Below are 27,520 nucleotides of genomic sequence, written 5' to 3' on the forward strand. Positions count from 1 at the left end.
CCCGGAGGGTCTCTTGGATGTGGACAAGGAAGCAGGCTGCAGGCACTGTCAATTCATGTGCTCCTGAATTTCAAAGTCCATGTCCATTTTTGGAAATGCTCCCTTTACCTTACATGTAATATGGAGTCATTACAGAGTCAAAAAGGCATCAGATGTATGGCCAGTTTTGTAAAAAACAGAAGTCCTAGAAGACCCTGTGAAATAGGGAGCAATGAGGAGCAGCTGTGAGAACACTTCCTACTTAACACAGTGCTTCCTGCCTGTATTGATGTCCTTAAGAGAAGAGGAGGCAGACCACAATCCACAGCCAAACTGATCTCTGAGACTTTTTCCCTCATCTTTTTCATGAGGGCCCTAAACCTGTTTGTAGACCTCAGTGCACAGCCATACTGCCCACTACACAGCAACAGCAAGTTACATGATTCTGATGAAGCTAACCCAACTACACAATGCACGCACATCAGGTCATCTGTGAGGAAGGAAGATACATCTTTGCAAGACATGTATGTCCCAAAYCTTTCATAATGGGTAGCTTCTGTTAACTTATGGTATGAGTGCCTTACCTAGTCATGAAAACTATTTTCTTATTCTAATTTCTGATCAGTAGAAAAAGAAACATCAGCTAGCATTTCCCAATTACTTTCAACACAAAAAACCCTCAGTTTTCCTCATACACAGCTTACCACTGTTAGTGTTAGGATGTTAGTCTGCCGTAGAAAACAAAACAAAGAAATTTTCATACTAATCAATATGMACTTCCTCATTACCTAACATACAAGGCAAAGTCCCCCAAAATGTTGGCAAGAGACCCAAGCTACAGAAATTTACAATAACATTAGTCTTAATAGTAGGGAAACATGCAATAGATAGATTTGAGTAGACCTTTTTTCTGTCAAAAATTTAATGGAAGAAACAGTAATCTACTAGCATACTCAACTTCCTGGTTTCAAGAATGATTCCTTCGAGTCATGACTGGWGAGGCCAAAAGCCTTCTAGCATAACCCTAGCAGAGTACTGCTTTTGATCTTTAAATGACCTTAGCTTTACAAGAAAAAGAGAAAAGATAAAGCAAGGCTAAAGCAATAGAGCCTCCCTACTGCATGGCAGCATCTCCTTTCTGCTGTGAACAACTTTTGGAAATATTTGCACATATGTATTTTTTCAAGGATTAAACAAGGTATCTTGTCCCCTCAGATAATGTGCCCGACTTGCATCTGACTGTGAAAGAACACAGATGGTTCAACTAAGAAATGACACACTTAAAATATCCAATAAGTTACGACCTTAAGTCCCCTAGCTTGAAACTGAAGCCAAAGACCACAGGACCATAAAAACAAAAGATTTATTTAACACTTTCAAAACAACTACATTACCTACTTTTCATGCATCTAAGTTGTTGTGCTAGCACACTGTGGAATACTGAACTCCCAGATAGCAGACTTGAAGGAATTAGCATTTTACTATTGCTCAATTCCTGTTTTGAAGCACTCCTAGATTTTTTAAGAAATCTTAAAATAATTAACTGCACAATTTAGGACACACAAACACAACTGAAAAGCACTCAAAATTCTCACAAARCAAGGAACTAAGATGAGTTTGACCTGATACCTGTGCACATAAAGACAAACATCCATAAGGGGCAAAGCCTAAAATGAGCAAAGATTTTAGTTAAAATAAATCTGCCTAAACAGCTCCTATTCAATACTGTTTTTTTCTWTATAGCAACATCAGATTATAAGCAGAAACAAAGTGTATAAAGCATATTTTGACTTTGGGAATTTTACTTTGGGAATTTGGGAATTTCCATTAGTACAATTTTCTTCACAATAATGCACTATGAACACTCATATTTCTAAAGCAAGTGAAAAGAAATTTCATTCTACTGTCTTCCTCTGACTATAATGCAAAAAATTCAAGTTTTCAAATATGGAAAATCTTTAAAAACCTTATCCACTGAGTTTCATATTCTTGAAAGTTCTTTCAAGAAAACAAGCATAAAACATGTGTTTAATCATAATTTTCCTACTCCACTGATATAAGTATACTTAGCTATTCGGTAAAGAAAGATCACATGCTTTATATTAACTATACATTATTTGATTTAGGACAAGTTTAATAAAACAACATAGGTATCAGAAAACWGAAGAGGTCTGTAAAAAGGTAAGAAATGAACACTAACTCAGAACAACTGAATAAAGCACAACACAGAAGAGACTACTGTAGTACTTGTTTAGTAACCTATTATTATCCAGGACAATGTAGCAGTTATTTGGTTCAGCCATCTTTCACCAAGCATATAATTTGGTTTCAACATCAGACTGAATGCAAAAGTAAACAAAAAACAAAACAAAACCCAAAAAAMCACCAACCTGTGTGTGTAATTTGAATCATAAATATAAAATTTTGCTAGGTAATTTACAGAGCACACAACCACTATAGAGGAAGTTTACTAGGAAGAATACAGTGAGACAGAAGTATCTGCACTTGGTTTTGCCAGACTGCCATTTCAGCATTCTCTCCTTCCTCCCTTCTTTAGTGATATAGAAATCAATCACTGCAAACAATGTGGTAATCCAAGAGCAGGGGGAATAAAAATAAATAAATAAATAAAAATGCCAATAAGCGATTTTCACTCTTCATCAGACCCACAACTGCCAAGGTCAACTTACCAAAAGGTAAGGCACATTCCACCTGATAGCATATTATTAACCCCTCCTTAGGGCCACGCAGCATAGGATTTTATAAACTTATGAGTCACGTGGTTTTACTCAACGAAAACTAAAAGACTACAAATACCAAACGTGTAAAACTTAGAGAAACTTATTTCAAAAATAAGAAACTATCCTAAGACCTTAGGAAGTAAACGAGTGATTTGAAAGCAGATGGAAAGGTGTCTCATACTTCCTAGTTTCTTACATGCATCTCTACACGTCATTGCTACTGGATATCATTTGTGACAATGTAATACGGAAGGGTTTTGTTTCTTTAAACTTAACATGGCTTTGTATTTTTATTTTGTAATGACAAGGGAAGGAACTGAACATGGGCAAGGTTTAACTCCTTCCTCCCTTCAGCACAACTAAGAAGTGAGAAGAATACTTACAGCCTGAAAGACCTTGCACATCAAAGCTAGGTTTCAGCTTTGTGTGGCAGGAATGTTTTTTAAGAAGATCATAAAGGCAAGTGGATTGAAGAAGTCTCCACTAGACAGATGATCAATTAATTTAAAACTGAACTCACTGTAACACAAATAAATGCCTGGAATAAAAATTCTGAAAGGGCAAACTGCCAAGAAATCACAGATGCGCGCATGCGCGCGCACACACACACACACACGTATGCATGAGATCTTCTAGCCTCCTTTCACGTTGCAGGCAAGGAGAATCCTGCTCCCTCTGTGGAAGTGCTAATTAGAAAACCCACACAGCAGCCAAAAAAAGGACTGTAACTATGGAGCAACAGCACGGTGGTCTGGACGCTTACAGGGCAGRCCACATTGTATTAGAGAGCAGTCAGGAAGCAACAGCTTGGTGGATGGCTGTGTATGTGGCTAGGATAAAAATGTGATCCTTCACACTGGTGATTAGCAGTGTTTATTCCAACACAAACCCATGAGCAGTCCTGGGAATATTTTTACCCAGACTAGGAAAGAGAACATTCCTGTACAGAGGTATTTTTAAAGGTTCCCCTTCATAAACAGGCTGAAAATGACAGCCTGCTCAACCTCAAAGGCTTAGATCAGCAGATTGGGGGGCGGGGGGAAGGAGGAGGAAACTGGACCTCAGGAAATATCAAGTGCAAGCCATATTACTAAGTATCAGTGTAGTGAAACTACATTCAGTTCCAAGTTCTCATAAGGAAATCTAGACTTTTAAATATACAAATAGGGCTGCAAATTCTGCATGTTGAGCATCCTGAAGCTCACTTGTCTTTGCATATTATAAATCCAGGTCCTGTGTAAATGCAAGACTATCGAGGTGGATGACGTATCTAAAAAAGCATGGAAACAAAAACCAAGGCTATCACTCACAGAAACATAAAAAGTTTTTGTTCTCATTGTGGCTATTATTTGTGGATATGCAGAACAATTACAGAGGTGCGGTTTTTTTTCCTAAAATCTCTACTACAGACTTAAAGCAACAGAGAATGAAATCTATAAATCATCTTTCCTATCTCTACAGAGCTGAAACAAGCAAAAAAAAGTCTCTCCTTCATCCTAAAATTGGGCACATGTTCCTGTATCCCTTAGGAATGCAAATAAACAGTATTTTGCAGGCAGTCTCTCTCTAATGTTAATAAACTGCTAGCCAATGTTAGTTATCAGCCTCCACCTAGTGGTGGAAGGATATCATGTACCAGTGCTTTGAGCACCACACCTTGGCATGGCAGGAGAACAGTCAGAGTAACAAAGAAACTGCTGCTAACACAGCTATTTTGCAAGTCTCAAAGGATAAGCACAACTAAGTAAGTTATATTTACCTAGAGAAAAGTAGCTATCATCTGATTTCTCTCACCATTCATAACATAATGGCTCTATATCAGGGACAATTACCAATCTCTGAAAATACCAATTGTCCTGCACAAGCATTTTACAACTGCTTCAAGTATCACATCTAGACATCCCAAGGAAACAATCAGGTTAAACATTGGAATGACATACAAAGAAAGAAACTGCTATTAACAAACCTGTTTTGAGAAATCACACCAGCTAGACAAAAAACACACCTCAGCATTTCTAAAGCCTGCTACAGCTGTTGAGTTTGTATTTTGTCAAAACACACACACACACACACACACACACACACACACGAGTCACAAGTAGAAGACGTGGTGGTACTGAACCAGCCCTAATACAGGTGGAGCCACACACTGTTTCCTTCAAAGACCTGATCTAACACACTCCCGGAATTACTAGAATGTCCCTCAGAATTTATAGCAAACTTTGTATCAGAACCTAGTTGGCTGGCTGCCGACTATATTTCAAGCAAAGCGAAGCATGTAGGTTTGGAAAAGAAAAGCGACACCTGGCACACACATATAAGAGTTATTAGCACCACCAAAACTCCAGGAAATTTATAACCTGTAATGTTATAGTACACACAAGTGTGAGTGTCTGAAATATAAAGCCGACTCCCGACAAGCACAGATACTATTTTAGCTAAACAGAATATTTGCCTGATCTATGTTCATGAGGTGAGCTACAAATGAAAAAGAAATCATCCTGTTACAAAAAAGTGTGATTTCATAATAAAGTGAAACTTAACTTTTACAATGTTTAACTTTGGTCAGTGAAACTTAACTTTTACAGCCAACTTGACATTATTGCAATGCAATGCATTAATGCAATTCTACTGGCATCAGGATTAACTGCTTTTAATCAGTATTTCTAGGAAGACTTGGGCTTAAAAAATTGAGGAAATGCAGTGTTTCATGTCTCTGCACATAAACACTGAATGAGAACTAAACTGTGCATCCAAGAGCACTTTTCAGCTCTCAGATCCAAGTGTACATACCATTCCTCATTCCCTTTGGTTTCCACTGAAATGAAGGATATGAATCAGAGGAAGCTGTAAACATTAGGAGCTTTCCTTAAAAATTTTCAGATGCACAACTAAAAGTTGAGTGCCTGCATTATAACCCGCAAGATTTAATCAGTATCTACGGCCTGCCAATATTCTTTAGAAAACCCATTAACTGTGCAGAAGCACACAGACTCATAGCCAGTTACAACAACAGCACCATCCATTTTGTCATCTCCTGCAGATGAAAAGGCAAGCCATCAAGCCACCTGCTCAACACAATTATGTCAAAAACAGATTATTTCTGTGCACTGAGGCTTTGATGAACTTGTATTTTAAGTTAATTAATCAGAAGTACCATTATGTAACCATTTGGCAAGTGGGACCTTTTTTCCTTGTTAATGAATGCTATATTATCAAGCATTAACAATAATTAAGAAATATGAAAAATTTCTGAAAGTTCAAAGCTGTATCAGTGTCACACACAAAAGGCTCAATTAATTCTCAAATAGGCTGCGAACAGTAACTAGAACGCTACAGGAAAGTATACTGAATAGGACCAGAATGAGGTTATGCAGCAGCCTGAGGTGCTTGACTACTTTCTTGTAGCACTCTATGGACTGCCATCATCTGTACTGCTTCCATGTCACCAGCCTACTAGCAATTATTTTTATTTCCAGAACTATTTCAAAGACTGTTTCCAACCAGCACTATTGGACTCCAGAGCACTACTTCTAGAGATCACTAGACATCGTCTGCTGAGAGTGTTCCTGAGCAACACCTGCAGTGGTCTGCTCCTAGTAATAACAGAAAAGTGTATTATGATATCTACTGTGAAATGCCTCAAATCAATTCATGCGCTAAAGAGAAACATTTTGCAACAATTGAGTAGAGCTAAATGTGAACAGGTAATGGGCACTTCCACTTATTTTGGTTGACAGTGCCATTTACAGAGTTAGGCAGCAATACAGTATGTAAAAGGCTGGCATTTTGTAAACAGTTCTACTTTTGCATACGGCATTTATTGAGCCCTAAGAATAATCAGCACTAACAAGACACACAAGGTAACCTTTGCAGTTAAGGCCATCAGAGGACAAGCTACTGTACAGATACTTGAAACGTTAGTACCACATAAAGCCTAGACAGAATAAATAACTACAGCTTCTGGTCAGTAACAGAATGGCCCTTTTGCAACAACTTTCCTATGAGGTGAGGCATTTCCCTAATACCAGTTAAAGTAAGGTTTTAACAAACTGGAGGATCTTCCCCAGCTGCTCTTCTTGATGACATTTAATATATTTTACGCTTTAGAGAACCAAAAACACCTCAAGAAACTTGGGAGAGAACACACAGAGGGAGAAACCCTAAGTCTTGAGTTTTAAAACACAGCTGCCTTAAAAGGAATGCAATTACTTCAGCAAGTAAAATACAGCCTACTACCCAAGATGAGCACTTTAGACATAGACACCTGGAACAAAAGTAACTGGAAATGCCAATGTTAACACACACAGCCAAAAAGCCTATTATTTATTAACTAACATACCAGAACATTCAAAATCCTAAGAGTTTTCAGTGTACAGCTACACTCAGCTACCAAAGTTGGTAATGGTAATGTTTARACTTCCGTCCACAGTCTAACCAAATCCTTTGGATATCCAGCTTCAGTTAATTTAATTCAAAAGCTATTTCAAGAAAGATATAGATAACTGATTTTATTTAAAGTGTCCTTAAAAGTCTGTTCCTCCTAGGATCAGATTACAGTGGTCTTTATCAGGCTCAACTGGGAAGAGGCTACAAGGACTATCAAATGGGCTGAAAGAGATGGGCAAGGAGGTGTATCAGTAGATACAACAATAGCTCTGACAGCTATTTGCTTCAGTATTATTTTCCTCTTTTCAAATCCTTCAGAAAGACGAAGTTGCCAAAGAACAAATCGCTTCTATACTCTAGCCCTTGCACTAGCTACCAATTATCCACAAATTCCAATACAAGGCACTTTGATTTTAGTATTATTCATCTCTTCCCTGTCCTGCCATGTCCCATCCCATTGCTCTTAGACAGAAAAACTTTCATTGCACACTTTCACAACTTAAACCACCTCTATTAGGGCTGGTTCAGTACCACCACACCTTCTACTTGTGCAAGCAGTGATGCTCAAGAAGTTGCGTTATTCCCTTCTGTCAGGACAGGATGGACAGCAGGGCTGCACAAATCCTGATGAACACTAGCTGAAGCCAGTTACTCCTGCACACAGCCTGCTGTGCAGCCATCATGCCAGCTTGCAGCACAGGCCACTTGCCAGAGTCCTCTTCTGCAAACCTATGACACCCGCCTGTCCACAGATGCACATTTACACACCCACAGACAAATTAAGCTCATTTCACTGCATATGCTATAGGCATGACAACTCCAACAAAAGTGTTTGCTCTATCCAAAAGATGTAGTCTGCTGACAGGCTTTGATCTTGAATTGCTTACACTGTTATTGTTATACTACTATTATTAACAGAATAGAAAAACTATTAGGATTTACAGTGTGACATGACTGTATTTGTCATATCTCTCGTTTCAACCACAAAAATAAGAATCTATCCTGCCCACACAACCAGAGCATTTTAAAATGAAGGACCAAATTAAAATTGCTAAAAAACCTCTACAAGTTTTGCATTTCTTTATCAATCCATCCAACTTAACAGTATTAACAATTTAACTGAATTCAGTTCCTTCGCACACCTCAGAAAGCTGACTCTGATAGGAATAAGGAGTTCAAATGCATAATTTCAGCAAGGTTAAGAACTATTTTAGAGTTTAACAAGAAATTTCAAAATGCTGCATCTGGATGCTACACACAACAATGACTAGTTAAGGTGTTTGCATTATGCAGAACAAATAAAAGTTCGGAGACTTACACTTCACTCAACTGTCTACTGGTCTTGTTTTTATAYAATATGTGCAAAATTCAGAATTACATGTAGAAAATATCTTCAGATGAAAGCTTTATCACAATTATATTACACATGGGATGGCTATACTGTCGCAAGTATATAAATCTTAAATTGTTTCCACATGATTGGAATTCGATTAGAAACTCTATATAAGAGGATAAAGTCTTATTTGAACTCTAGAAATTTCTTTCATGCTACACATTACACAAATAAACTAAATGTTCTAAATCTGCTTTTCAGAAGGCAAATCAAAGTTTTATTTTGGGAGTGAACAGAAAGCACGGAGAAAGTATTTACTCTCAATTGATTAATTTTCTCCTCTTATATATTTTACCAGTGTCAAATTCTCCTATACCTTTATAAATGACTGATTTTCATATTTTACACTCTACTGCTGGAGCCATTAGCACAAAAAATGTGTTTCTGTTTATAGAGTACATCTGTTCTGCTTTTTCAAGAATTGCTTATGCTTAAAATGTTCCGTAGTATGCCTGATTCTTGAAATTATATTTTTACATTTAAAGATATTTGACATTTTGGGTTTTTTTTACATATCTGGTAAATGTAGACTGCAATACGTTCACAGAAAAACTTCTTTACATACAGATACCATACCTGTGTGAAATATTTTCCATCTTGTTTCAAGACTTTCATTGAGAGGTCAAGAATCAATCGCAGAAACTCCCATGTGGAATCTGCATATAGAGGAAGATTTCAAAACAAAACATCACATTACCGGCTTATTCATTATTACACATTGAGTACTTGCATATATCTCCTGTTTAGAAAGTAGCMATGCCATAGGTATAAACAAAGTCTGGTGGCAATACGGGTAGAAGCGAATACCTCCTTTTTCTTTAGAGTAATTCCCTGAATATTTCTCCAAGTATGGGGAGGTGAGGTGGGGGAGGAAGGGTAAGTTAGTTTGCATAGCTTGGAGTATGTACTCTCCAAATACTCTTTCTCATGAGTTACATGGGATCACATTATCCTGGAATGAGACAACGGTGCCCCCCAAAGAAAAAAGAAGAAACAAAGCATACAACTTATTTTTTTACAGTATTGAAGAAGAAAAATTCAAAAAAAGCATTATCTGCATTCTCTCATTCGCTGCCTCCCAGACTTAAAATACATACTGCCTTTCAGTATTAAAAAAGACAAAAATCAGAATGTTTTTGATGCAAATTGCTAATAAACATGGAACACAGCATTAGAACTGTGGAAAGTCCTCAGAAGTTTAGGAAAATAAATTAGAAGATTAACCTTCTTCTGGAGATGTGGAGATCGGAACAGCTGTCAGATCATTAATTACATAATCAAACATCCTTCCTTCTTTGGCATACCTCTTCAGTACAGGAATACAGTCTTCAATTAGAACCTGAAAGAAAGAAATACTGAAGTTATTTCTCAAAATACCCTAGAACTGATCAGATAAAGGAACAAATATGGATTTACGGGAATTAAGATAGAAGAAAGTAAAAAAAAAAAAAGAAAAAAAATTAAATGTGGGTCTAACTACAGGCTCCATTTTCAACTTTTAACCCCATAYAGAAAGGAGGTGCAGTTGTGGGAATTACAACAAGCACCACAGGACTTAACTTCCTAGCTCTGCTGCTGATTGCTACGTAACCACTGTTTCCCCCAAATGGGGGCAATATTAACTGGTTTCCCAGATACCAGTAAGATAACTTATTTGGATGAATGTCCACATGCAAGGTAACATGCAACACCTCTCAGTTTTTTGCATACTTTTTTTTTTCCCACTGACACCTGCAAACTGATGTATGAGATGCTTAAGGAACATTAACGAAAACAGAAAAAAAAAGACTTCTAGTAAAGTAGCCAGACTTGATCTACACATAGAGCACATTAAAACCTGAACTGCAGGATTACATACATATTTTCTTTATAGTAAGAATATAATGATATGGGATTTTGATCTCAAATTAAACAAAAATACAAAACTGTGTATAACAAATCTGTATACAAGTATATTCTCAACAGTGCGGGACAACTTTGCTTAAATAAACATTTCTTCTGCTATCTCTTCATCAGTTTAAGAGCTGATATTCAACAGTCTGCATCTTTATTGCTGCTTCCTCTGTGATGGCAACATATGGTCTCACATTTCACATTACTTAAAGGCTATACATATTTTTTTTTTTTTTTTTTTTTTTTTTTTAAGAGTTTGACGATGGAGAGTAAACTATTTTGAAGCTAATGTATACTTCCAATTCAAACACCACTGCCAACTACTGATGTTCAGAAATGTTGGGGGGGGATTCTTTCCGAAGTGATGAAAATCAGGTGGCTTCCCCCAAAAACTTTCCCCACAGCAGTTTTCCAGGCTAGATCTAAATGCTCCTTTCAATAAAAGCAAAACAAAGATTACCTGATAGCATTCTCCTTTCAGATTGTCTAAGACATCTCCACATGTTTTACGCATGTATTTTTTACACCCGTCAATCACCATTTGGTCAATGTTTGAAGATTGTTAAGGTACTTCACATTCCAGAAATAATATAGGCAGTAAAGTTTCTTTTCCTTCATAAAGAAATTCTCAAAGAAGATGAAATTACAATGGAATAGTAAGATATATAAATTGCAATAGTCAAGCTTATATATTCATCCTCAACTTTAGTAAGAGATTTAAGAACAGCTCGTTTTTGTTTCCAATCAGTACTTCTGGTATCTTATAGTTAAAGGCTGAAATATAAACAAATAGGATGGTATATTAAAAAAAAAAAAAAAAAAAACTAAAGCAATTTAAACTGCATTTTTTAAACAATTATTTTTAGTTTCTAGCAAAGAGGAACCGAAATATAGAACTATCTAAATTGTAATGGTAACAGTGGGTTTACATTACAAATTATATTTAATTAGAGAATGCTGAAATCTTGATTTACATCATTATTTCTGCAAGACATCATCTTCATGATGTAAGACTGGATTAGATCATTCTGCCACCAATACAATTCACCAAGTCCTGACGTTTCCATTGATTAAGTTTGCTTTATCTTTACAATTTTTTTWAAATAGTTTTCTTTAAAAATAGTTCAAAAGTTACAGAATGCACTGGGAGCATGAACCTATGTCCTACATGGTCACTGTCCAAATATATAGTCATTGGCTCTCTCCAAACTGACAAGCCAAAATTTAAATTTAGACTCTATCTCCTCATGCAAATTAGTATCAAATTTATCTACAAATTCCTATGATTCCAGCAGAAAATGCACACTGAATATGTTAAAATGAACAGTCATTCGAAATCAGTCATTTGTCAAAGGATATCTCTACCATAGTGACCATCTTTGGCTTCAGTTTGACTATTTCATATAGTATACCCCCATCACCACCTCCTAGGATTAGCACTTCTTTCCCAGTGTAGTTTTCTTTTCCGCTGCCCATTATGGCTCGAGTATATGCCAGGTCACTCTCTGCCAGATCTGAATGGAATGAAGAGAAATAATTGGACAGAAACATTACAATACCCATTGTGCTGGTGTAAACTTTTCAGTATAGTTTCATCTAAAAGGAATCCAAGTTCATGCATCCTCACACCGCTCCACAGTGCAAACCAAAGCAAAGCAAGAGACAATCAGGAGTTTTTTTGCTTTGAAAGCACATTTCTGTCAAATAAAAGCTAACGTACATGCACCCAAAGGATCCCTTCTCAAAAGTACAGTCACTAGTACCCAGCCACTTAGGGGCCTTGCAGCATGGCTTTTTCCTGGCTTATTCGTCATTATTTTCAAACCAGGCAATAACTTTCCTTAGCTGCAATAACAGATCTGAACTGGAAGGCAAAACTTTGTGTGGCAGCATGATTGCGTATCCTAACATTACACCTGGCAATCAGCACTTAGTTTGTAAGTACACAATAACAGGAGAGCATRGAACAGTATTTTTAAAGCCTGTGAAAAATAAACAGAAAGGAAAGTGTGTCTTTACTTGTGATACATGTTGTGACGGTGTTCAAATAAAATTTTATTTTAATATGAAACTCAGATGACAGTTTCCAGCCAACATATGTATATCTAATTTGGCTAATTCAGATGCAATTCTAACCAAATTAGAAAATACTTTGCTGATGAATTCAATATTAAAAAAACACTCACAGCCGCTATCTGCACACAAGTACCCTCGGCAGCTGCAGAAAGCTAATTAAATAATTGGAGGTATCTTTGGTGGTTTCAAACTGCTGTAGTCAAAATTCTTAATTACTCTCCTACTAGCCTGAAGTCAGTTATTCTGTCCCTAGACAGCAACATCCCTCATTTACCTCAGTCAGTATTTCTCAGCAGAAATACGGAGGGACTGAGTATTTCTCCTTGTTTCCTAGATTTTCTAGGAAAGCAAGCGGTATTTTTATCCATCATGAAAGGACAGAATCTATCTCTTCACAAGTTCATACAGAAATCAGTGGGTACCAAGTACTAAAGAACCTCCCATAAACAGCTGAGTCTCAATTCTCATTAATTGAGAGTTTAATTGAGAGTTTTCAAGAAGACAGAGTCCAAAGATGCTCAGCAACAAAGCAGCTAAATGGGTTAAGATAGAGCTGTTCCAGCTGATCTCACTAAGGTGGTAATTCCATCATTATAGCTGGAGAGTCAAGAGAGCAGCAGATTTACTTCCCCCACCCACCATCAACTCACACTTCTTCACATTTCTTTAAAATGCCATCACATATTGAAAACTGATGAAGTAGCCTGTTCTGTGACAGAAAGGCCCTCATGAGGTGGCACTTACAACAAACAGGGAAAAAATTATATATAGAAAATATATATGTATGCATATGTTATCTTTCCATGTCATAACTCATAACCCTTAGTAATCTATAAAAATGATCTTAGCAAGATGGAAAACAGTATCTTCACAGTTTTAAGCAGAAAGTCCTCAATGTTTGCGATAATACTTACTAACATCCCCACTGAGGATAAGAATATTCCCAAACTGTTTTGAATGCAGAATTTTAATATTCTGATATGGTGAATCTTCATCATAAACAACTTCATCTATGTCATACTCTACCAAGCGCCCATCTGCTGTTGGCCAGTATCTATCAATGACACCTCCTCTCAAAATGGTTGGCAATCTGGGGCAGGAGGGAAAAAAGAAGAGCAAAAGGGATTACAAAACCTTTGAGAATATATTTTTTTTTAATTTTCTTTTTAACACACTGTGGATTCAGCATAACAGATTCATGCTTGCAAATATTATTTGCTTTATTTAACAGAACTTGCAAGATTTAATACTCAAGGGATTTAAGAATCCTGTATGTCAGATTCTGCATGTCAGATACACACAGCTTGCTAAGGTGCAACTGAAGTATCGAAGATTCTTCCTCATATGCTACTTCTACAATGTGTGTGTAAATCAATCTCCGCCCTCACAGAGCGGATTTATGTAACATACTACCCTCTGCAGAATAATCAACTCTTGACTAGGAAACAATACAATACAGAAGTAGAAAAATGCAAGAGCAGAACACCGACAAGAACCAGTAACAAAGCCCCTTCCCATCTCCAGCTCTTCTAAGAATGCTAACTCTTTGAGACTAGTAAGCCTGGCCCTTCTGAAGTTGTATTTAGAAACATTTTAAGCTCATGCAGGAACACTGAAGTGAACTATTACAGGATTTCAAACTGAGTCAGGTCACATTTACAGTGTCTAAGCACAACCCTTGATATTTGCACACAAAGTCTTAGCTAATAGTTTACATCCACTTTTTAAATGTATTTCAGGCATCTGGACAAACTACACACTACTGTGTTTGGGGGTTTTAACTCCAAATAGACATATGGTTCAAATTAGTATGACACTGAAAAGACAAAATACATTTGAAATGGAAATGGCTATTCAAAACAACTGCATTTATTTTTATGCAAAACCTGCAGGCACAAAATTGATCAAGTTTCCCATGCATACATGATTTCTGAAAATTTAGTTTTTGCAAGGGAGGGTGCAGCAGGTGGCCAGACATGAAAAGGTTCTTTCAATTTCCTACAGATTCTGAATAAACTCAGAAATATTTTGTATCTTCAACAAGCCACAAGATGGCAGTACATGCTGAAAGCAAGAACAAATCTATTACAAAAAAACAAGAAGGAGGAATGATTTCCAGCAGCATTACTTCACAACACAGCTTCACTAAAACGAAATACTAGAATAATATAAAGAAAATTAAAAAGAGATGAGGAGTAGATGTTACAAGATGCCTTCCTAATCTACCATTCTAAGAGGTCAGTCTTCTTATACTGAGGTAATCAAATATATCTAGAACATTCCAGGAAGATTTTTGTCTAACTGTTTTTTAACAAGCTGCTCTCATAGGGATTCACAAACTCCCAGTGTAATCTATTTCTGTATTAAAATATCCTCAAAAAACAACCCCACCCTTCTCCATCATATGCATGTACAGAAAGTGATTTATGTTTGCACACAGTGCTACAGGTGACTCTTCACCTGGACTGAGCAGAGCAAAATAACTGCTTCTCTGTTCTATACACAACAGTCCTGTTAAACACCAAAGGCAGTATTTACTTTTTGATGTGTAAGATTAGTTTGCAAATCACTATCACTTTATTTGCAGTCACCCATAACTTTCAGATTCTTTTCTGCTATAGTACTCCTTAGTTGTTGTTGGGTTACAGTTTGCTCTCTCTTTTAGAGCTTTGAACTTGGTTTTATTGAATCTTGTTGATTTTACATAAAAAGAAGAAAAAAATTACTTCAATTTCTGAACACATTCTCTAAAATACCTGCAGCATCTTCCAGCAGGTTAACACAGTAAGTGCTCCTTCTGTTCCAAGCTGCAGGTCACTGGTAGTCACTCAGAAGGCACCCACGTGAGCTGTGGGTACCCCTTCAAGATCCCTGGGGAACTCCAATGGAAACGTTCTCCCAGTGACAACCAACTATCCATAGTTAATGTTATATGATATACAGCTTAAGTAATGTAAGTCTTCTGTCATCTTGATTAACACAGTCTTATCATCCTCCCTCAATTAAATTAATTTTTAAAAAATGCTTTGTTACAAATTATTTCAATCTTCTTGGCAGAGCCCTGAGCACACACATTCCTTCTAGGGGTTTAGCTGCCCAGAGGTTCAGTAGCTGCATTTAAGCTCTGGTCCTCACCCTCAGTCCTTGCCTGAGCTACATTGCAGCTATGCCTGCGCCTGCCCACATCTTTTGCCTATCCTGACCCCCTGGCTTGGCCTCAGAGCCATACYGTCACCACAGCCTTGCCTCACAGCCATGGTGCTGTGGCTGACCCTGATCACCATCACCAGGCCCAGCTCTGCTTGCCTTTTTTAGGGACTGCGAGATGGGGCCTAGAAGGAGAGGTCCCTGTCCTGCTGCCACCCCAGCACCTCCTTGTGCTTTCTGTTTGCACCATTGCTCCCACTGTTCCCACCACTGAATGCAGCTACTGCAGAAAATAACAAGAGAAATCATCCACACCTAAACTAGCAACACTGGAAATCATGTTTAACGTAAGGACAATCTTTACAGCTATACTTTCAATCCTTCAGTAAAATCACTTCAAGACATTAAGAAAAAGAAAAACAGACTCCACRCTACTGATTTATAGCAGTATAGCAAAGCACAATTCAGCCTATCACCTGTAACAACTAGGTAATCAAATCACATGTGGCAGTACACATATGAACTTACCGCTTCACTCTTTTTATATTGCCATGAAACAATTCTTTCATTCTTTCTTCTACTTTGTTTAGAAGCTGAAAAAACAGCAAACAAGAAAGGTGGAATTTACAGAAGTGATCACTTAATGGAAAGCATCTGTTAAATTAGGCTATTTAGAGGGCAATAAAGAATTAGCACCTGCAATGAAAGTCTTCCCAACGTAACACTAGAAATCTAAGAAAAATTAGCTGATTTCCTCAGCTTCATTCCTAGCAAATACATCTACCTTACAACAGTTTTCATTACTGTGTTTTCATTTAGCTATCCTCCTGGATGACATGGCCAGACTTTTCAGAAACAAGTAAAGAGGGAACTCTGGAACTCTATCATGAAAAAAATTATGWTTTTTTCCCCCCTTTTTCCTCTTTTTGGGGGGAAAAAGTTTTGACTATACAGGCTCCTTATCCCTCATATAAGAACAAAAACTAATACACCAATACTATATTGTGCTAGGCATCATGTTTTTCTCACTGTCCTGGGTGCCTGTAGRAAACTGAGGGCTGAGGCAGCTATGTCCTTATACCTTTCACATCAAAGGACATAATACCCAGGACATGCAAATGCATGTGCATTCATATATGTATGCAACTATACCACGTATTACTTACTCCTCATCTGTAAGCACTCAGGTTAACTTGCAGTAAGACATTCTTTCACACACCTGAAGAAAAAAGAAGGTCCCCATCCATCTCTTAAGCCTAGCAAGGGAAGCAGCACCCATACCTTATCGGTTTCCTCTCTTCCTTTCATATGATCATTGTAGCTCTGCAGATCCACCAACACTAGTCCATGAGGGTGAATTCTCAAATTGGCAAAGCTACAAAATAAAAAAGAGCCAGTGATCATGATCTTATTAATAAAAATTACAGTCAGAAAGTCCTAAATGAATTACAATAAACTCAGAGTGCACATTTTTCTTTCCAGCAGTCCATCAACTACTGAAGCTATTGATAGTTCCAACTCCATTCATCCTCCAGAAGTCACCAAGCAATAAGCCTAAGTTGCAAGAGCATGCAAATCACTGTATAACTAATAAAATCAACAAGTTGCAAGTCAATAAAACAAGGCATTAAATGAAAACAGCCAAGGGGGAAGAGAGGGGCAAAGTAGAAGGCAGAATATACTAGCTTGGACGGATTTCCTTTTTTTTATATGAAATTAAGCCTCAAGAAAACAACTGGACTGAACATGCTCCCTCCCCTCCATCTTTCTTCTCACTTTATGAAGATTATTTTTTTCCTTTTAAGGTTATTGCAGCTACTTACAAAGACAATACTCACATTCAGAGCTGAATAGAAGTTTGCAGAATAAGCAACAACAAACATTGTCCTGGAGCAATTATGGCTTTGACTACCAAAGAAGTTAAAACAGCAAAATCTCTAGAAAGGCAAGTATAGGCAAAAGTAATACTGCACATTGCATTTATTACAGCAGTGTTCAAAGATCAAAGAATAGGGCTTCATCATGCTAGGTACTGCATGGACAAATAGAGGACTTTGAGGAACTCATTTTGTTTGTTTAAAATGTAAAAGATAAGGGGTGAGGAAAAAGACAAAAAATCAGCAGAGGCTATATCCACTTTATACTGAGGAAGAAAAAAATGTAAAAAGAAACAGAGGGACTACAAAGGAACTAGGGAACTGGAGTAACAGAGGAGAGGATGCATGCTGGAAAAAAATGACAGAGGAGGAGATAAGAACAGTGAAAGTACAGCAAAAGCTAGGGGGACTGAGAGACGGTGGTTCTTCAGCACAACGCAGAGAAACCTCAGGTAAGGTTGTAAACACTTTTCCAAATGCCTGAAGTCACCCAGTCCCCTGCTTTTCTGCTCTTAACTCCACTTAGCCTCAAAGACAAAAAACAAACTAATCCTTCTGTTAAGACAGAAAGTTCAGTTGGCCTCCCCATATCTTCCACCATCACTACCTTTCCGTTTGGCTTTTCTAGAGCAACTTTTTTAAACTCAGCTTCAAAGCAGCTGGGACTCCAATACCACCTCTTGCATGCTAAAGGAAGCCTTGGGGAGAAAACATCCCCTTGGCTGCAGTTAGAAGAGAAATTCCTAAGTATTCTGTTAATGTAATTTAAGAGGACTGTAATTTTTGGTAACTATGACATGATTGAGCTAAGATAGATTAAAGTGACTTAAGCAACTCAGTGATATAAACATTTTATTGCACTGTTGAAGACCATAACTTGCTTTAGATAACAACGATCTGCAGCTGTGATTTAAGCTAACACAACAGAGAGGGAAAAAGGGGAGCCACTACTTCAAAAGAGCCTGTGAAGTCTCAGACTTTCCTAGGCAAAACCTTATATATGCAGAGATCTTGCCTTCAAAGAAAAGCTGTTTCTATACAGTATGCACACTTCCAGCCCTTTTTCCCTCCTACGTAACTGCAAATTGTCTCATTTAGTGAACTTATCTATATTTCAGTGATTGTCCACTAGGTGTCCTCCCTCCAAATATTTTTGATTACTGACAGAAAAATATTTGTACTCTAATGGCAATTAAACTATACCCCAGAATAGCTGTAAACCCAGGAAATTATCCCCATTACCAAGAAATTACTCTGAACTGAATTAAGTATCTTATTACTTTACCCAGAAGAAAGGATGACCAGAAAAGAGCCAAGTAGTAAGTACAGGCTTTTTGGTTTTTATTATTGTTACTATTTAAGAAAACAGTTTTGCAAGCTAGTTTGTTGAGTAACTGTATAAATACTTTCAGGTTTCAAGACGCTTCTGGAGCAGCTTTTGATTTCTCTTTTACAGGCTATTTAAGAAAATATTTAGGGGCACCTGTCCAAAGCTGTTCTACTGTACTCCTGCCAAAAATCAAGACACAGTACAAGCAGCTTTTCTGAAGTCCAATAGGTAAAAGCAGCTTTACCTGGGCGTTTTAGGCAGTTGTGCCCGACTCACTGGTAGCCAATACAGTCCAGAACTCATGACACTAAAGCCACTTCATACTGTACTTTCCAACCACAACATCTTACATCTTAAGGTAGCTTTTCCATCACTAGCAAAGAGTCCCTAGTACTATTTAAAGGCCCACAGTCTCTACTTGACTACAGAACTTTTAGTGCTTCTCTATATGACTATATTCTACTTTACACCTCGCTTAGCCAAGGAACTCAAATTAGGAGCCTGCTTCTCCCAGCTGCTCTCAGTGTTCTGCATAGAGGGCAGGCACAGCTCTGGAGAAAGCCCTAACCTCCATATACAGGAGGCACAGGGCAAGGGGATGCTTTGCTGGGAGGTCTCAGTTCAGTGGGACAATTTTTTCCACCATGCAGCTGCTTCCTACTTTAGTAGACTAGCTAGTGGGACTTTGAGCAACGTTCTTTTTCTTTAAACATACAGCTGGGATCCRCTGAACAGTTAATGAGAGATTACAGTGAAATAGGCAGAGCCAGATCAGGTATACTTGAGGTAAGTACCCCACCCAAAGGAAAGGACAGTTTCTCAGACAAAGGTAAAATGATATTAAAAAAAATACTAAATGAAGTAATACAGGCTGATTAGAATACAGGCTGATTAGAATATGATAATTTGTACATCATGACAGAAGCAAGGACCCGAAAACTAGTAGGAAGACACAGACACTGATATTTGGAATAAGGAGGAAAATATCAACTTTTAAGTTTAATTTTCAGTAGTTATTTTCAGCCTTTTTCCTTGTTCTGTTTAAATGATATTGTCGCTAGAAAGCATATAGTTTGTAATGCGTGGGAGAGRGACAAGAAGAGGGAAGTACATAAGTTCACTACATGAAAGTACAGATATTTCAGTAGGCTGCAGATGGAGCCATTTACAGTGAAAAGGCACATTTCTAGTGAAGCCAGTGGACTGGCTCTGAGACTGGCCAGAAGCCAGGCTCTGAGAACTGCTACACTCCAGCATTTAAAATTCATTAGATGGCACTCTTACTGCTCTGTCTGAAATCTGGCACAGTCCGAAAGCTTAGCACTGTTAGGAAAAACATCAGTTTATTCCCATACTGCAGCAGTTGAGATTTACCCAACTAAGTAACATGCCAGTAGCAGATTAATCATCCCATGACTTAAGATCCTCTTTAAACTCAGAGTTGCTTTCCTAAAAGGAACATCATAGAGCTGTCATATGATTTGTCTTTTTTTTCTGCTGTGACTGGATGAAATGCTTCCTCAGTACAGGATGTTACTGGGCTTTTTTAGGGTCTTTTGGGAGTACAGAGGCAAGGAGAGGCAGACAGGAGGGTTGCTTTAAAAAGCACAACTGTGCAACTTCGGATTTATATATGATAGAGAGCATTATAATATAAAGACACTAACATCGCAGAATCGTTATTTATTTTGTCTCATTTTTAATTTCACTGGAATAACAATGTCCTGACATCTGTGGAAGAAAGGATAAAAGGTACGTAGCAGACTGGAAGGGTATAGTGGGGTAGCAATTCAAATTCTCAGAATCCAGCTAGTAGTCTTTGCTCTCAGACAGCTCAACTACTGCAAAAAAAGTTTGATTTAACCTTAAAAACTGATTCAGAGAAAATGATACAAATCCAGCTTAGTTATACCTTGGTCAGAAGTTACCTGGTTGGAAATCTACTACCTAAAATAAACTAGAAAGCCTCTAAAGATTTAAACATACMGCAGTTCAGCATCACAACTCTGCATTCAAAAGGCACCAGACTGCTACTGTWAAGGCAATAACAGCAGACCAAAGCTGAACTCACAAAAGACTCGCTAGTTTAAATCAGAGATCAGCACAGGCTGTTTTGACTTTTGTTGCTCTCCATTTATCTACTTAGCAGAACATATCTGAATGCAGGTCTTCAGCAGCAACTCTCATATGAAAATAGTTTGAGGGTGGGGGGGGGGAGAATTCTAAGAACTGTGATAACATAGCTTGGCGTTTTCTACCTATGAAAATACAGCAAAAAAATGCTTTATCATCCAAATGATGGAAAAACTTAGGAAAAATAGGAGTTTCATCACAATTCTCCCCTCAGCATTTTGTCTGACTGAAAAACTAATTCCTAGTTCCAAGATACCAGTCATACCTTTGCTGTATGTTTGCACCTACTTTCAAAGAAATGATGAGGAACACTCCAAGCRTAAGGAGGGATCCTCTTTCCATCAGGGAACAAAATCTGCATATGAAGAACAGGCTGGCACAGTACCATAGCCCACTGTTGCTGTATTTGCATATATACCACATCTTTTACTGAAGTACTCAGAGGAGTTTTTTGTTTGTATATGAACTTTAGCCAGTCACTTAATTACTGAAACTGCATTATATCTTTACAGCGCTGTATCTTGCTACCCAACAAACAGGAACATCAGACATTAAAAATTAATCCTAATTGCATGAATTAAGAAAAAAATTATTTGAAATGATGAGAAAAGTTTCAGGTAAGCTTCCTCCTAATTTGAAAATTCTTACTCTCTTTTTTGCATCCCACCTCTCTCTTTTGCCTCCTATGCAAAAACATATATCCTTAGTTATGTATATTGAGGAGCAAAAAAACCTTGCAGTTCTACATACTTGAAACAAAGATTTTTCTTCTTTTTCTTTTTCTCTCCTAGGGAACAGGACTGTATAGGAAGACCAGTATCTATACAGCCCTCTTCATCCCAGTCAAAACTTATCTGTTGACAGACTAACTTTGACTCATGACAGTAATTTAAGCATTTGAAAAACAGCCTGCCAAGGGAAAAAAAAAAAAAAAAAAAAAAACACTATCTGTCAAATTACACATAATGAGGGAGGAAGCATAAATGTGCTTATAGTGGGAAATCTCAGCGTGTGTGTGTGTGTGTGTGTGTGTGTATAAATAAAGGCATTATTTTAATACAGTATACAGAATCTTTCTTTATTAACAGTCTTCATATAAAATTCAAAGTGCATAGCAACCTTAAAAGCAATTAAGCACTCACAATTTTCCATTAGACTGTTACTCCTGTTTTCTTTTTACATAACAAGGAAATTAAAACAATGAACGCTACCCTTGTAAAGGGTGGCAGATTCTGGTGATGTTGTAAGCGGTTGCCAGTTTGTAGTGGTTGCTGATTTGTAGTGCAACCGCTTCCAGTTCTTCATAGCATCCTCCCCCTTTGGATGACTCAGTGAGTAAAATGCAACATTTTAGCCTGGAGGAATGCCCACCCCATCCTTTTAAAATATACTGACTATCATAAAGAATGGCTAGCAAAGCACTAACATTCAAAAAAAAAAAAGTGAAAAGAACACTTGCCTCTGCCTTCACAGTGTTAAGTAAACACATTCATCATCATCTCAGTGACAGACAGAACAATCTCCACTGTTCACACAGTGCCACATTTATTTTAAGTCAAGTGCCAATAAGATCACATTACTGTAAACAAGAATTCAGACATGAACAGGGAAGCTTAGAACTTATGTGCACACGGGAAAAGTCAGCACTTTTCTAAATAATCTTTTACTGTAAAAAATGCAAATTGTCTAAATTTGGGGTTTTATGCATTTTTAAAAGAAGATTTCACTAGGCAAATGACAAAAGAGGGACTACTGAGATGTATAAGGGGGTGGATTGTGTGAGAAAGACAAAAACTACAAGAAATGGAGGGAAAAAAAATCTAAACTGCTGTACATACACACAACATATGACAGAAGGTTACTCACAAACAGAGATATTACCAAAATACAATATTAACTGAGAAGATGCCCAGCAGTTTCTAAGACTAGTTTAATGATCCTTTCCTCACCTTGGATTCCTTTAATGGTTTGCATTATTTTCTCTGTAAAGATGTATTGTACCTTACTGCTTTGCATAAAGCACTACATACAGTGAACAAGATATGAACTTCACATTCATGACATTTTTCCCTCACTGTCCAGTTTTACACTACAGTAAATGACACTTCAACAAAAAATAAACTGCTTAAAGGGGCCCTACAAAAGTATATAAAGCTTCTCTGAGTGAGAAGTGCTTCTCTGACAGCATATAGCTCAGGAAAAGAAAACTGCTGAGGTTCTAAAACTCACAGAAAGAGCCCTCAGGCATCTGCTACTGTTCCACAGTTCAGTGTTTTCAATAGGGCTGGTGAAGCACAGAAAAGTATATTCATTCCTACCACTAAAGACAATGACTTGACTGGCTAACATGAGTAATTTCCTGCCTAGCTCTGGAGTGTGAATGGCTATTTCACCTACACATGTGTTGACAATCTGATTAGTAAGTGTTTTCAGTTGAACTCTCCTCAATTAAGTCCTTTGTCAGAGCAGATCATAAAGTAAATGGACCAGGTAGAGTTGCCAAATGTGACTTTTGATTGCTTAACTTCAGACAAAGAAGAACGTGGATCTGTTGCTTTGGTAATGAACAGGAAAGCTTGGCTTAATCCCCAAATCAGCTCCAATTCATTTAACAACTGCAGCCCTCCACTGAACCGTTCACACTGTACCTTTGTCAGAGACAAAGTTTTGTCAAGGGCAGGGACTACAATTCAACAATCCGTAACATAGGGCAACTGTAAAGGATAGAGGGGTTATCTCCACAGACCTTGGACTGAAGACACCACGTGGCAACATACTACTATCTCATCTCAAATAGTTGCTTTCACTTGGGATTAGCACCTGACTTCTTGTTAYATCAGTTGTGCATCCTTGTCTTGCAGTGGCTCACTCAGCTCTGGCTGGTTGAAAAAGTGTGAGTTTGTGTGCACATACATATACATGTGTGTATACATGTACCCCTCATACAGCAATGACACATGCATCTTTCATCCCTTCCTTGAGCTAGCTACTGCCTCTCAACTCACTGTGAGGGTTTTGTACCCATTAATGCTCCACCATCCATACAGGAAACAACTCATGACTGTTAAGCATGAAGTAGCAAATCCAGACAAGGTATCCTTTACTACAATTTTTGTTCTGCTTTTAACTACAAGTTACTTCATTTCCAAAAGCATACTGTTTTTTCTTTTTTGTTGATTTTTTTTTTTGAGGGGCGGGAAGTGGGATCACAGCAGAAGTGGTAACAGAAAAAAAGCTGATAAACTTATTAGACTAATCTACTGTTTCAATTAATTGAAACTACAATACTTTCATTCAACAAAAACATGTTGTTTAAGGGGGTTTAAAAGGGTATATGCAGTTTCTGGGAGTGATCTGTAAAGCATATGGTTCACGAACACAAAACTGCTAATGTCCCAAAACTCACAGTAAAAGCTCTCCCCCATGTGCTACTCTTGACCAATTCAGCATTCAATAGGACTGCCAAAGCATGAGAAAGTATACTCATTCACACTACTACAGACAGTGACCTGAATGGCTAAAGTGAGCCATTTCCAATGCAAAGGAGTCCAGTAYGAACTGGAGTGTAGACTGCAATGAATGTACCCAAAGAAAGCAATAAGCAATCTTTATTTACATGAATTAACACCACCTTAAAAAAAAATATTTTGTAAGTGGACATCTCCTCTTAATATTCAGCCATTCTGTGCACTGATGTTCTTTCTTCCTGGGTTTCAAGAGGTAGTATCACARATTTTTAATTCCTTATTAAACTTAGGATTCTTTCCCGGATAGCTCCTCTCAGAAATACAACTGATTTGTTATGGCACAATTTAGCATCTGTATTGTATTAGAACTTTAACCAAGAACTTATTTCATACTAAGTGAAGTGATTTCATATGAAGTGAAGTGGGGCTCTGCTACAGTCCATCAGAGAAGTATTCTGTACCAAGAAGGTGCCTGTATCTGCATGCCCTGGAATGTGGCATGAGGGTGAATGCAAGAGTACTAAGTACTGGGATAACACTGTGCAACTATGGGAGACCAGAAGGTCAAAAAGTAAGGCTGCATTGATACTACCTTTTGGGAGTAGCCTCTGGCATTAGCTAGCCCCAAAAGCCAGGCTTTGCTGTGGTCAGAACCAGTTGGAACAGCCCCCCAAAATCCAGGACACAAGCCAAGAGTCTACAGCAGAGTGAACAGCTCAGCATCTGCCCTTGCTCCCAGCTCTTCTACTTAGCACTGTGAGCACACCAAGAGGTATCTGGAACCAAAGCCCAACACAAGCTCTCACAGGCAGGGAGGCCCCTAGGCCCATCTCCTTATCTCCACCCAAGCACAGAAGTATGATTACTGAAAATTATCCTCCAGTAGGAAAGCTGAAGCATTGCATTTTGCAGCACAGGGAAAAGCTGGATGATTCAAAATATATCTATGTTGCCAGCAAGCATAAGATCAACAACTGTACAGAATGCAGAAAAGAATCTGTTTAGAAATACATAGGAATTCTCAGCAATTGCTGATGCTCATTTATTAGCCCTGTCTCATCTCCCCCAACAACACAATCTATAACTATCTTCAAGTTCTGAAAAGCATTGAAAATTTGATTGAAGACAGCTTTCATATGTTTTTAGTTCTCCATTACACTGAATTCCCAAGCCCACAACAATAGCTCCTAAGAGTTATGCTTTTACTGAGGAAACTGGAGATTTTACCAACTTTCTTCTCTTATGATAAGCACACTGTAAAACAGTGCACAGGTTGTTTTTGTCTTTCTCCTCCTCACCTCTCCTACCTGGACATTTTAATTTTTTATATCTCCTTTTCTTCCTCCAAACACTTGCTACTCTAGCACTTGCAAGGAAGAGAGTGGAACTGCAACAACTATGTTCAGTTGACAGTGCAGTAGAAAAAAAGAAAATCAAGTTCTAGACAATTTAGTATTTACAAGTTTATAGGAACTTTACTCAGCTATTGGCTAGAAGCATTTTTGCCTACTTATCTCCTGGCCAAAAAAAGAGTACAACATACCATCACTTTTCCACAATACTCCTAGAACATGTTAAGAGACAGGTAATTCAACTCTGGAAACTATGCCATGAGAAGAAGCAGTATAAGAGGAAATGATCACATGAGATTACAAAGAAGAAAGTTAGTTTTTAAGAATTCTCATTTCATATCTCTTTCACACTTGAGGACAGCAACATACCAAAATAAACCCATGTAATTAAAGAAAGCTAATCTTTRAATCTTTTGGCATTTTGAGACATTTTACCTGCTATTTTTTTCAGATTTTATGCATCTTTGATAGTACCTCCGGGGGGAAATCAAATACAAGTTGACACAACATTGAAGAAGGATGGTACCAGAATAGTAAATTACCAATTTGGCTGTGCTTTAACTGACCTCAAAACCAAAAGGTTACCCAGAAACTGGAATCCTGGTCAAATTAGTAAAGGAGGGATATAAAAGCACAAGCAGAAAAGATAGAGTAAGACATTGCATAAAGAGTAAGAGACAAGTAACAGGTACTTCTAGGCACATCAGTGGCAGGACAATGATCATGAAAAGAGTTAACCTACCTGTCAGAGGGAGAGACAGCAGCAGCAATTAGAGACTGGCATGTCAAATGTGGTTTCTGCTTTAATTTATTTTTATTTTAATTAATTTTAATGCAAAACAACACAACAGGGTTAAGTAGCCAATGAAAATAGGAAAAGGACAGGCTGGAGTGGGAAGTCAAGTCTGAAATTGGATCGTCTTTGTCAGATAAATTTCACCTTCACATCTGGAAAGAACCCTGAAACACTCTAAAAGCTTCCTGGAAATGTAAAGACAGGACTGGACTCACGCCACAGTACTTGTGACAGAATCCAAATTTATCAAAGAAGTTGGTCTGTGCTATTTTTATATTTAAAACATACAGATATGAAGACATGCATGAATATATTTGTATGYGCACAGTCGCTAAGCATGTATGCTGAAAGGGAGAGTTCCACCAGGCAATACACACACCTAAGATTTGACTTGCTTTCTAGAGATTTCATTTCTCTCTCTCTCTCATTAATAGAGTCTACTTTGAAACTCCAATTTATGTTAAAATATTTATGTTAGGAATATTATCAATTCTTATCCCAAACAAGTCGCTGCTTAACAGGATATCTACTTTAAAGAAGGAAAAAAGAGTGCCACAGAATTAAAGCTCACTTATTTTTGAAGTCATTTCAGTATTTTCTACAACAGGTGTTAAACTAACAGCAGCAGTGACTGTCACAATGGGTTTGTCAACAATAGATACAATTTGACTTCACCAAGCTTCCAGCATGGTCTTCATGAGTAAGCCCTCAAGAACTGTCCAATTGTTTCTCAAAAACCTCAGAAAAGATAAATTGGGAACATTCTATAAATTTCAAAAAAATCCATGGACAGTTTCAGAAATTTCTAAGGAAAAAAACTTGAAAAATACTAGAAATTTCTAAAATTCTTGTAAAGTTCCGGAAAGCGCTAGAAAGTTCCGGAAAGCGCTAGAAAGTTCCGGAAAGCGCTAGAAAGTTCCGGAAAGCGCTAGAAAGTTCCGGAAAGC

General features: G+C 37.6%; 1 protein-coding gene and 1 long non-coding RNA gene across 2 annotated transcripts in view; one reads left to right on the plus strand and one right to left on the minus strand.

Annotated features, from left to right (window-relative positions):
• SMS (spermine synthase) overlaps positions 1 to 27,520 on the minus strand; it is a 56,402-nt gene that overhangs the window by 7,851 nt on the left and 21,031 nt on the right. Inside the window, exons 3-9 of the mRNA XM_085310870.1 lie at positions 16,900 to 16,993; positions 16,147 to 16,211; positions 13,386 to 13,561; positions 11,753 to 11,909; positions 10,856 to 10,943; positions 9,727 to 9,841; positions 9,079 to 9,158 (exon numbers count right to left, since the gene is read on the minus strand). Of these exons, the coding sequence (XP_085166996.1) occupies positions 9,079 to 9,158; positions 9,727 to 9,841; positions 10,856 to 10,943; positions 11,753 to 11,909; positions 13,386 to 13,561; positions 16,147 to 16,211; positions 16,900 to 16,993 (775 nt within the window). The remainder of the gene's footprint in view (positions 1 to 9,078; positions 9,159 to 9,726; positions 9,842 to 10,855; positions 10,944 to 11,752; positions 11,910 to 13,385; positions 13,562 to 16,146; positions 16,212 to 16,899; positions 16,994 to 27,520) is intronic.
• Positions 20,364 to 21,979, plus strand: LOC146592530 (uncharacterized). The gene is made up of 3 exons (XR_014896567.1): positions 20,364 to 20,577; positions 21,471 to 21,575; positions 21,750 to 21,979. It is a non-coding gene; the product is annotated as an uncharacterized LOC146592530 (long non-coding RNA).

Source organism: Rhea americana, unplaced genomic scaffold, assembly GCF_003343005.1.
Source record: "Rhea americana isolate MKP2758 unplaced genomic scaffold, rheAme1 scaffold_329, whole genome shotgun sequence".
Lineage (NCBI taxonomy): Eukaryota > Metazoa > Chordata > Aves > Rheiformes > Rheidae > Rhea > Rhea americana.